The 12032-nt window shown below is 40.7% G+C and overlaps 1 protein-coding gene and 1 long non-coding RNA gene across 2 annotated transcripts; one reads left to right on the top strand and one right to left on the bottom strand.

The window, feature by feature from the left end:
• Positions 1–522: 522 nt before the first annotated feature.
• On the bottom strand, positions 523–5809 carry guca1aa (guanylate cyclase activator 1Aa). The gene is made up of 4 exons (XM_062518134.1): positions 5209–5809; positions 2523–2672; positions 1990–2083; positions 523–1441 (listed from the first exon to the last, which is right to left on the bottom strand). The coding sequence occupies exons 1-4, from the start codon at positions 5404–5406 to the stop codon at positions 1314–1316; spliced, it is 570 nt and encodes a 189-aa protein (XP_062374118.1). The 5' UTR covers positions 5407–5809; the 3' UTR covers positions 523–1313.
• A 3553-nt stretch (positions 5810–9362) lies between these two features.
• LOC134062655 (uncharacterized) lies at positions 9363–11806 on the top strand. Its single transcript, XR_009935482.1, has 6 exons — positions 9363–9466; positions 10281–10377; positions 10506–10599; positions 10825–10904; positions 11027–11158; positions 11388–11806. It is a non-coding gene; the product is annotated as an uncharacterized LOC134062655 (long non-coding RNA).
• Positions 11807–12032: the final 226 nt, after the last annotated feature.

Below are 12032 nucleotides of genomic sequence, written 5' to 3'. Positions count from 1 at the left end.
AATGTGTTTTTACCTTAATGTGTGTGAGGCCTATGTATACCTAGGCATGCGTGTTTTATATACTTGTATGCATGCGTCATACGCTTGCATTTGTTGTCTCTGTTACTTTGCATCCATTCAAGTTTCTATTTCAGTGATTCAGCGTCTTGAAAGGAAATGGTGCCAGTTACTGTATGTCACCAGTCGTGATGTTGAATTTATGTGTTGCTATGGGAATAGATCACAGTTGTCATAGAAACTGGTTAGGACAGAAGGGACGTCTGAAGTGTGACTCATCTTTTTTTTTCACCCTTCATGGTTCCCTTAGGGTGACTAATGTCTCTGAGACAAATGTGTGCTTTAAAAATGAATAGCCTCAGTATGCACTAATGTCTGCTGTGTCTCCATGTAATTTATACCACATAACAGCTTCATATAAGATAACTGTCTGTAAGGGACACAGAGATTTTTAGAATCAGGTTTTATTGTACAAATACAAGCCAAACAAAAATATATTCTGTAAGTCATCTTACAGTAGGCACACATTCAGCATGGCTAACATTCATGATAATGGGTAGCCCATACCCACTACTGATAGCATGGTAAAAGCAAGACGACTCTTACAGTTAGATGCCACAGTCTCACATTTACACACACACATAACACCATACATACATATAAAGATAAACCTGTCCATGGGTAGACTATCAGCAGTCCTACCAGTTTGTTGACATTTATGGCTATCTGAACAGAAAGTAAACACAGTCTTGACCTTTTGAATTTTGCAGACTTCAGTAGTCCTACACATGACATGAACTGACACATACTGCAAGCAATTGGAATGCTTCGCAAGCATCTTAATTTTTTTGGCCAAAAGTGCAAACAGTGACTTTAAAAAAGTCCTCCCAGAGCATCAATAACACATTTTCCACACCAACATCACACCAACATCACACCAACATCACACCAACATCAGTGTCTCATTTGGTCTGTACGCCCACTACTGGAAAAAAAGATGAACCGAGATCCGTGATGTTACATTGTATTTCCCCATCATCCTTTGTGACCCTCCGTCTGCCCAGGGTTCATGTTTGCCTCAGTTTACCCGTCAAAGTATTATCTTTTATTTTATTGATCTACAAAACAATAAAGAGAGTATCACTTCACTGATAAAAAAAAAATCTGCCCTAGTTAGGCCCTGGGGCTGCCAGAAATCAGATCAAATCAGATCAAAAAATTGTCATTGGATCCCTGGCCATCCGTATAAGCCTCCTGGGCTAAATTGACCAATTTTTAACTGAAAGGTCACAAGGTTTCAAAGATGGCAGAGTTCCTCAAACACTGTGTCTGCGATTATGGATCATGGCCACTATGTGGGCAAGGTCCAAACTCTTCATCATCACCTCCATGAACTCATCATCGTTTCGAGCGCCCGCAACAAACTCTTCCAGTGACAGCTCCCCTAGAATGAAGAAAGTACATACAGTCTTAGAATCTGACAGCATCAAAGGACTGTTCAGCCCTTTAAAAAGTGCATTGCTTTCCTGATGCATTGCTCAATCATATCTTCTTTAAAAAGGGAATGTCTATTCTGACAATAGCACTAACTAGCCATTACCTTCCTAACAAGTCTATTCAGAAAGGGATGGGTGGGTCAGGTGTGTTAAGTGCAAAGTGTTGATCCATAAATATCAAGTCACATGATGGATTACTATTAATAATACCTATATAAGATTAGATTAAATTAGATTACACGTTAAAGCCATATTGACAGTTGTGTGTCTTTAATGTCACTGAACAGAGATTAGATTAGGTTTTAAAGCCATGTTGACAGTTGTGTGTCTTTAATGTCACTGAATAGAGATTAGATCAGATCTTAAAGACATATTGACAGTTGTGCGTCTGCAATGTCACTGAATATAATAATAGAATAATCTGACTACATGAAGGCTTCTATTGTTGTAGTTGCTGCTTAAAATGTTGTGTGTGAGGTGCACAGGCGACACTAACCATCTCCATTGATATCGATCCTGTCAAACACACGGTTGGTGAACTCCTCGACAGAGATCTCCTGGGTGTCGTTTCCATTAATCGCACGAATGGCCTGGGAGAGAAAAGAGGTCACACACCTGCTTAGAAATGCACCATTGATCTCCACAAGTACTCCTTTCACCTCCCTTATGGAACACCAAATTCTAGATCATGTTGTAACATTTTACTACTATTGGAAAAACAAGAAAGAAGGCCGCACTATGCATAATCACCATTTATTCACACAGGCGCGTTTCGCCGTTCTGCCTTCCTCAGTGTGACAGAACGCCGAAACGCGTCTGTGTGAATAAATGGTGATTATGCGTAGTGTGGCCTTCTTTCTTGTTTTTCAATGATAGTTTATACTTGGTCAGCACTCTAAAAACGTTATAAGTCTTGAGTGAAGCCTGCTCCTACCCTTACGAAAATTTTACTCCTAGAAATGACCCTGTGTGCACATGGTCAACTAAGTGACAGGGTATAGAGTTTGATGAGGTCTCTCTCATGCTCACCTTTATGATGTTGAGAAGTTCATGTCGGTCGATGCAGCCGTTGCCGTCCACGTCGTAGAGCTTGAAGTACCAGCGCAGTTTGTGCTCCATTTTACCCCGCATCACCAGACTCAGGGCAGCCACGTACTCCATGAAGTCTATGTAGCCATCCTGAAAAGGAGTAACCATCACATTTACACTGGGTTACATTACACACTGTAGGTCTGTAATGCTTCAAGTGTCAACATACACAAGTCTGAATGCATGGTTTGGCTTAAATATTTGTTACATCCGTTTTACACCTAATAATAATGATACGTTGTTTTACTTCATTGTAATCTGTGGCAAGTACAATAGGACATGCTTGGAATAATTTCTCAAATGAGTACAGACCCCTCCTCTGCTCCCCGTACAAGCAAGGCATTTGTTCCAACATTCCCCATTAATTTCCTCCCCAAAGTGGACCCCCTTGGCACTAAACACCAAACATTATTAGAGGAGGTGAAGCTCATGGATTTAGCTGGATATTGAGACCACAGGGGCAAGGTAAAATAAGACCATCGCATTTACTTTCTTCAATGCAATTATCGAGACCTTAATGCTTTATTGGTTAAATTTATTAATGTAATCTATCAAGTTCAGCGACGGTGCAGAAATCCTCCCTGACTGATTATTAATCTGGGTATTACAGCGGTTTAATAACTTCAATCCATCCTCTCACTTAATGTTTTGTCTCACTACTGCCCTTCAACATGCATTAATCTTCTGATATCACTTTTTTTACTGGTGTTTTGACCCAGTGGTCCTCTCTACATATTTTCTTAATTCCTCAGATGACAAGTCTAAAAATGTCCTTGTTAATGCCCTGTAGTGTACTGACAAACACATTTGAGACACTTTTCTCCTCCAGCACTGAACTCCAGTTTTCACCTACAGCACTGAATCTGTACATGAGTTAACCTTTGAATTGCCACTTAGTTGGTCAGTTCCATATTACTGAAGATTGTGATACTACGAAACAGAAGCTGTGGATAGGATTTTCCCCCAGTATTTTTCCCCCTCATCAGTCTCATAATGAAGTTCTAATGGTCTTACGTTTGATTAATTTATTGGCTCTACTAACCTTGAGGTGAGAAGCAATCAATTTGTGATGGGCTTGGGCTCACAGAGCTAAATGAGGTCCGAGTTTCGTGCTTACTCATCTCGACGGTTATGAGAACGGGAACTCTATCAGTTTGTCAGATTAATAAGGACCCGCTCATATGCACATAGAGTCCCAGCTAGCTATCTTAAAATGTAGATAAAAAAAAAATGAGCCCGCAATTTGAGTGGAGAGAAAGTCCCTTGTGGAGATTTAAATAATAATCGAGCACTTTTGCTCTGTTTGTCTTGCAGCAAGATAATCCAGACGGATTTGTTTAGCTGTCTGTCTCCATGGCCTCTTTGATAAAGGTCACTGAACCTGCCCCAGAGCATGGATATACAGCACATCTTGTACTGTGCTGACAGGATAGAGTCAGCAGCGGAATCCCAAAATACATTGCATAGGAACCCCTACAGCCAGAGTTAGTCCTAATACACGCAACAAGCCTATTACTATATGACACATTGTCTGATGTTGACAGGGCTGTTACTAACTATAGATATGCAAATGTAGACATGCACGTGTAGATGTTCAAGACAGTGCTCAGTGGAGATGATGCCATCATTTTCTGTGTAACTGACAAAGACAGACACTATCTGTGTGTAAATAAACAGACCATCTGACTAAAACATGCTGGCATGTATCCACCAAGTCATACAGATTGTTTCTCGAATGAGGATATAGCCTGGTCGAGAAGTAAATAGTACACAAGGTCTGTCATTATTATTTTTACACTAAAGTAACACAATGTAGGAATTCCCATTTCCGTCAGTCTGCAATGTACTGATTATCCATTTAATGGTAAGATGATACCCATTTTGGTGAAAATGGGGTACGGAATGGTTACGCTCTTTCCCATGACCACAAAGTAACATACAATACCAGGCGTTCTGGGTGCGAATCAGCAATGTCAGGCTCCATTCTCCACATTTTACGACTGTATAGCATCAAAACGAGACCGAAGCTATTATTTCAAGATAGAAGGACTATAGAATTAAAACCCAGCACATGTATTCCTTATAAGGAGTAGTACATGCATTAAGCCTTCAGATTGTCATTATAGCCTTGCTAACGTGAACATACTTTAATTCTTGCAGTTAGAGCACATTAGGTTCATCATGACTAATACAATTTTACTCTACAACCTCTACAATGATTCTTTGACCCACTTTTCAGTTCACCAACCAACAGTTAAGAAACACTACTTTGCTCCACATCACACATCAGAGTTTAGGATTTAGCAGCCTTGTTAGGTGCATGTATATTCTACTTTTTCATATTATTTATTTATGTTGCCTTAAAACGAAGATGCCAACTGCATGTTTATACACAATAATATCTATAAGCACATGCTCAACATGACTGATGCTATAGACTTTGGGTTGACAAATGTGTCAGCCCGTGTCAAAACTGTAAGGACAATCAAATCCAGCCATACAATACCAGGGTGCAACAATCAGAAAGGTGTATTTGGACTAACCACAATAGGCCCTGTAGACACTTAGTGGAACACCCATGTTTGCATAATATCAGGCACTGTCACTCAGACCCTGCTTTGCTTACCTTGTTCATGTCAAAGGTGCGAAACATCGACTCGATGTAGGCGGTGGCCTCAGGGTCCAGGCCCCGGAGCCCGAAGAACTGCTTGAACTCGTGCATCGTGAGCTGACCTGACGGACACTCGATCATGAACTTCTTGTACCACAGGTGCATCTCCACGGCCTGGAGGTCATCCACGGTGCATCCAGAGGTGTTCCCCATGTCTAGCTTTAAAAAAAACGGTGGATTGCGACTGTACGTGTGACTGACTGGCTGACTGACGGGATCCGACGAAAAAAAACAAGAGAACTCTCACAGTGGAATCTAAGTCTTGGGTGCTCGTGCCCTTTGGATTGCCCGATTGGTCTACTGTGGAAGGGAGATGGATAACCTCGCCTCACAGTCACACAACTCAGGGTCCTGTCGGGAGGCAGGGGGCCGCGGAGCGGGTTTTTGTAGCGGGGGGCGAGAAGACGCGCCACGCCCCTGTCTAGGTTTGCTCATCCCTAATCGCTGGAAGTAATCCAGCAGGAGTGGCACTTTGAACAGCTTAAGGAGCCGCTGGAGGAGGGCAGCAGAGGATTGTTTCACTCACTCCTCTGGTGCCTCAAACAGGGACATGCTGACTTACATTTTGGCTGCCTTCCCAGCCATTACTGATTGGAGATAAATTCCATTACTCATGCATGAACAGGTGCATTGTGGTTGTTGTTGACTCGTACTTATGTAAGGGGCCCTCCTTTTTTGGGAAATGAAGAGAAGATTTGCCAAAACCCTTAACTAAACCACTTATGAAAGCAGAGGATGCTCCTCGCCCCAATTGACCCCAGAAAATCTAGTGTCATTCTAGGGGGAGGGGGGGGGGCATTTGCTTGGGGGTCTATTTGATTGAGAGATGGAGAGAGTAAAGGTAGAGGCAGGCAGGCAGGCAGGAAGGGAGGTGAATCAGAGAGAATCAAAAGGCAAACACAAAAGCCATGCTGTGGAGGAGCTGGGGTGAAAGTGGCCGCAGCGTCCGTGCCACACTTGGGTCCTAGTGGCCCACGAGGACCCAAACTCGACCCGCAGTCATTTCCCGAATGCTACCCCATCTCCAACTCACTTTTGCCCAATCTTAAAAATGGCAAAAGTTCAACAACATACTGTACCTATAATGTACACACACATACAGAACACCACCGGTCAAAAGTTTTAGTGGAGGTTTAAGTCAGGAGACTGAGCTGGCCACTCCATGTTTTTAAGCTTACCATCTTGTTCTTTTTCCCTAATAGGTGGTTCTGGCATTGCTTGGACTTATGTTTTGGGTCATTATCTTGCTGTAAGGATACCAGAGGGTAATGCATGGCACTATAGAATGCTGTGGTAGCCATTTTGGTTCAGGGTGCCTTATCCAGCAAAACAGCCAGACCATCATGCTTCCTCCTCCATGTTTGACAGTTGATTTTGCCTACTCTGTGAAAAATCCTGTGTGATGAATCGAAATTTTGATTCATCAGTACAGAACACCTTCCAGTCCTCACTAATTCATTGGTGGTGTTAATGGCCAAGCCTCCTTTTGTTACTCTGACGTTTTAGCAATGACTTTCTTGCTGCAACTCGACCTATCAAACCTGCAACTCAAAGTCTTCTCTTTGCAGTTGATTCTCAGAATTGCTTACCACGACCATTATTAAGCTGTGCTTTAAGCTGTTGTCCTGTGAGCCGCCTATCCCGCAAGCTGTCGACTCAAAAACTTGTCTTCTGATTTTGTTGTAGCTTTTAGGTCTGCCAGACCTCTTCCTGTCAAGAGTTTCTCCTGGTTTAAATTCTGAGTTCCTTTTGATGGTGAAGGAAACTGTACTCATACTTCTGAAATGTACATTATTTTTTCAGTTTTAGGTAACCTTACCTTTTTTTAACCTTTAACAGTTCAGCATTTAACTTCGTACTATTTCAATCTATTCATGGACTTGAACTTGAACTTTTGACCGGTAGTGTACATACAGTTGGTATTTACAATTTAATAGTTACATACACTGTTAAATATTACTGTGATTTCACAATACCTTACAGTATTATTTCACAGTAAATTACTGTACTCAAACATTTACTGTAAAATCACAGTAGCTCTATCACATTACAGCACCTTGTTGTGAAATTTGAATTGCACTTGAACCGCGCAGCATAGAGCTCCCCAGTCCCGCCCCTCCTCCGAGAGAGGTGCTTGTCCGGAAGTAAAATTCTCATTCATTTCTCCCATTGACTTCTGGAAAAATTCGGATATAAAGAGTTTTAGACCATGCCTTAGGCTAACCAGCTACGATGTGACTCATAAGCATATAACTTATAATTTCGAGTGAAAAAATGAACAGAAAATGTAAAAAAAGCGAAAGGTACAAGACTGTGTACATATCTTAAATTCCGAGATGGAGAACTCAAATCCCAGGATGCTTTGCAAACGTACACACATTTCCAACATTTGCAGCCTAAAGATAGTTTAACATGGTTCCATATTAATCTGAGAAAAGAAGATGATTACTTCCTACCGTTTCCATTGAGTAAATTCAACCTTCAAGATGAGAAAACCGTTATTTTTCGGAAGACCACACATCGGTCCTGATCAGCCCTGCAGCCATTTTAAGTTTTGAAGTTCCAGCGAGACGAAGCTGGACGATAGGCGCGGGAAAAGCTGAGTACAGTTTGTTTGGCATTGCCATGGCAACGGCGATCTCTACCAATCAAAGGCTCTGCTTTCACCAGTTTTACACGTTAGGGTGTCGGGTAGTGTAGTACTCTCTCGTTAAATCGTGAATAAAGCATTGTTTTCTCAAAACAAGGTTGATGCCCCCATTAACTTTTGACATCTATATGAGCAGGTATAATCGCTTAGTCACATCGTAGCTGGTTTTAAGTCTACCATGGACGGTTACGATGTTATGGCTTATTCTCCAATTGTCAATGGAGAAATTGTATTGGATTTTTACTTCCGGACAAGGCTGTGGGCGGGACTGGCGATTTCTAACGTTCACCCCTCCCACCCGCACCTGCCACCCTCAACTGAATTTTCAATAGTGGTGGGCGATACTGTAAAATTTGGTATCGATCCGATACCAAGTACTTATAGGGTCAGTATTGCCGATACCGATACCGATACGATACTTTTTACTTATATTAAAATATATATATATATTTTACTTATAGGCTATACAAATATATATTTATATATTGTGTAGGGGAAAACAGTAGCCTATGTCATTATGTATGAATGATCAATTCTTTAGGAAATATTTTTTATTAATGTATTGAAGTAGCCTACACAAAATGATTAGCACTTTATTTATTTATCTCCTCAGCATAGGCCTATAGATTGGTCATTATTTGACCAGTGAAAATAATAAGAGTTCTTGAACGTTAATGTCACTAATGCTGATTATTCAATGATTCATTTGAATTTGAAAACGTAAAATACTTTCACAGCAAAGATTAGGGTCACTCTATAGGCTGTGATTAATTTAGATTTATTGATCACAGAGTATGTAATTCTGCAGTCTTTGATGAGAGTGTTGTTGATATGGTGAGATGATTCTGGAGAGGAGAGCAGGAACAGAACAAGATGGGAGAAAAGCAGAACGCTGAATAAACAGGATTTATGACTTCAAAGATTTGTGTTGTCACTGCCACATCACTGAGCTCCTAGGTTCCCGACGAGACGAGACGAGCCGTGACGTTCGAAAACCTTGCGACTGCGATTAAACATGTTGAATGCTCTGCGACGGCTTGCAACTACGTGCAACTTCTAATTCACACCACTGCAACTCGATATGAGTAAAATATGATTAGCCTACTCTTACTATAAGCTACCTGGGTATTCTCTGCCTCTTTGAAATGACTATGCCAACTAACTGTGCAGTGGAATAGCTCCACACAGCGCTTCTCTGCCTCTCGGCGTCTCTCATTCAAAGTACTGCTGCTCCTCTACGTGTGGGGTTAGTGAGTCACGTGACGGCACGACAACGAATCACAGCAGAGCGGCAGGAGGCTCGTTCAAAGATGTGAAACAGCGTTTGCTCAGGATTATAGTCGGAGACATGAGCAAAGAATAACGTAGAGGAGACATTTGAATTAAAATATCGATACTATTACAATTGGATCGATCCATACCAATACCAGCTTGGGCATCGATAGTATCGATTATTTATATCGATCCGCCCACCCCTAATTTTCAACTCAGCCGTCCACCAGTGACTTCAATCATCACTTTTCTGCATGTGTAAGCTGTACAAACTCTGCCATCATATCCAAGGTAAGAAGTGCAGTGCTTTTGTATGTTATTTAGAAACGGGAATTTAATTAAAAAATATATATTGGTGTTATACTGTAATGTTTACCAAAACCGGTTGTGTTAGAAGTGGCTGGCTAGCCATTAGCTAGCGAGCTAAGAATCGCTAACATTTGCAGAGTTAGCTTTTTCAATAGCTAACTTCACGATTATGTGCAATATCTGGAATGGTAGTTAATATCATATCCAACAATACGTCTGTGTAAGATGTCGTTGTGAATGTAGTTTAAGTTTGAATGAAATATCAGGCGCAAGTAACATTTACGTTAGCTATCTTTAAAGTGGCTGATTGTAGCCATGCAGGCTAACATTAAGTTAACATTGCAGACACAGATGAGAGTTGTTAACGTTACTTTCCTAACTAACGTGACTTAAGAATTGTCATGGGACATAGGCTTAGGTAGATAACTTAATTTAAATTTGATATACAGTAGTGCCGATACAAAGGACCAGTAAAACTAATGAATGTAGTAATTTATCTCCCACCTTAACCTTAACTAAACTGCAGTTTAGTATGGCCATTGTCATTAACAGACGTGTCAAGGATGTGAATGGGGGTATGATGCACTTTAGGTTGTGAAGGGTAGTGTTTGGCTTCATGTTCTTCATTTCATAGCCCTTATTTACCCCTTGTTTGATATAGTACCTAATCTGCGCCTAACTATGTGTTTATTTAAAATGCATATGAGTGTAGTAGTGCTTCAGTGATGATCTTTTTATCTTCTGTGTGTTTTGCAACTTATTAATCTTAGTCTCCCTCTGTTCCCTCTGTTTACAGACATTGCATTGTGAGGACTGTTGCCCTGGGAACACTGAGCGCATTCTCGAAAATTCCAAATTTGTGCCACTTCCATACGAAGACAGCCCAGAATAATGTAGGTCCGGCCCTGCACACATTCACATACAAAAATTGTACAGAATTACATATAGCATTATGATGTGTGCATTTATTTGTACGTTTATCCCCTCTCTTCCTTGTCTGTTTGTTGTTATGATTGTGTAGTGGGCTCCATCAACCATCCCGGGTAAAGTCGGTCTGTCCTGATTGCACTACTTGCTAATTGATGACGTCTAGAAGCCATAGCTGCTTCCCTGGCGTAAGTGTTAATGTGTTTTGAATGTATTTATTGGTACCATTGTGAGTGCTCTACTGTGAATGAATGCAGCTACTTAAAATACTATACTCTTGAAATATCCATGTTTACCATTGTGTTGGTGGTAATGTAAAGTGTTGTGAATATCTGCCAAACTGAGCATATTCATTATTTCAAGTGTATTGTATAGAATGCATACTTATGTTAAATCCTATCTTTTATTGACAGAGCCCTCACAAATAAACTGATACCAGGAATTAACATACAGTAGATGGTGATGGTGGTGGTGACAAGGGTGCCTTCACAAGGTAATTATAATATCTGTTTGTACATTTCATTGACTTGTCTTACTTATTTTTTAATGCTTCATTTTTTAAAAATCTTGCTCAACAATGACAAGGTGTATGACAATTGCTGTTTTATTTTTTAGGTGCCATGTCACAATCTCAGTGTGGAGCCAAAGGCTGCTATTGCAAGTCAGATGGGGGACGATCGATGTAAGGCATCAGAAAGGTGGTGTACGTACAAAGGCTGGAGCTGCTGGAGACAGTGTTGCACTTAGGTATGATATCACACAGATATACTATTGCTCAGAACTGTGGGGTCACTTTGAAATATCCTTCCTATCAAAAGAAAAGCACCCGACATCTGCATTACTTATACTGTAACTATTGCATCTGACTTATAGGTTGCTAATGTGGGTATTTTTTTTATTTGTCACAAAAGATTACTAGTTTGAGTAGTTTGTATTAGTTATATTCATGGACAGGGCCTATTGTACTCTTTTACAGATACTTGATTTACTGCCGAAGGTACCATCAGAGCACCACCCTACCCCTGCAGGACCAGAAGAGGACGGACAGGGGGCCAAAATTTTTTAACACTCTGACCATGGACTATTTAAACCATTGAGGTAACGCAGACGTCTGATCCCACTTGGCTAAAACAGAAGACTGAGGAGGAGTTTCTTTCCTCATGCCATTCGCATCCTGAGCACACATACTACATTACATGGACTTGCCATACTGCACTTACACACTGCACTATTTACCCCCTGACTCATTCCGTGTCAAATCAGACAAGGTTATGCTGCACCGTCTCAGGCCTGTACAATATTTTTTTGTTCAATCCTATGTCTTCATATTATAATGTTTGTATGGCCTGCTCAATGATTTTCATTGAAAAGTGTTCATTAAAAGTTCAAATGGTATTTTCTTTGTTGTTGCTTTTATTGACCAGATCCAAAACATGTTGGTATAGGTCAGGTAAATCACAAATCAAATGTTCAAATGTACAATATCTTTCACTGTAAATTCACAGCAAATTGCTGGCTAATAATTGCATGACTTTTACAGTAAAAATGAAAACATACAGTATGGTATTGTGATTATACACAACATGATACTGTAAATTCACAGCAAATGGCTGGCTACTGA

The sequence above is a fragment of the Sardina pilchardus genome, chromosome 17 (genome assembly GCF_963854185.1).
Source record: "Sardina pilchardus chromosome 17, fSarPil1.1, whole genome shotgun sequence".
In the NCBI taxonomy this organism is placed as follows: domain Eukaryota; kingdom Metazoa; phylum Chordata; class Actinopteri; order Clupeiformes; family Clupeidae; genus Sardina; species Sardina pilchardus.
The sequence above is the reverse complement of the archived record's forward strand: the minus strand, read 5'-3'. Positions and strand labels throughout refer to the sequence as shown.

Bases quoted from the DNA above. Each gene is read 5' to 3' on its own strand.
- guca1aa (XM_062518134.1), bottom strand. From the start codon at position 5,406: ATGGGGAACACCTCTGGATGCACCGTGGATGACCTCCAGGCCGTGGAG. The intron at 2,673-5,208 runs GTAAGCAAAGCA...ACTCCTTTTCAG, and splicing joins GCACCTTTGACATGAACAAG to GATGGCTACATAGACTTCAT. The intron at 1,442-1,989 runs GTTAGTGTCGCC...TCTTCATTCTAG, and splicing joins GATCGATATCAATGGAGATG to GGGAGCTGTCACTGGAAGAG.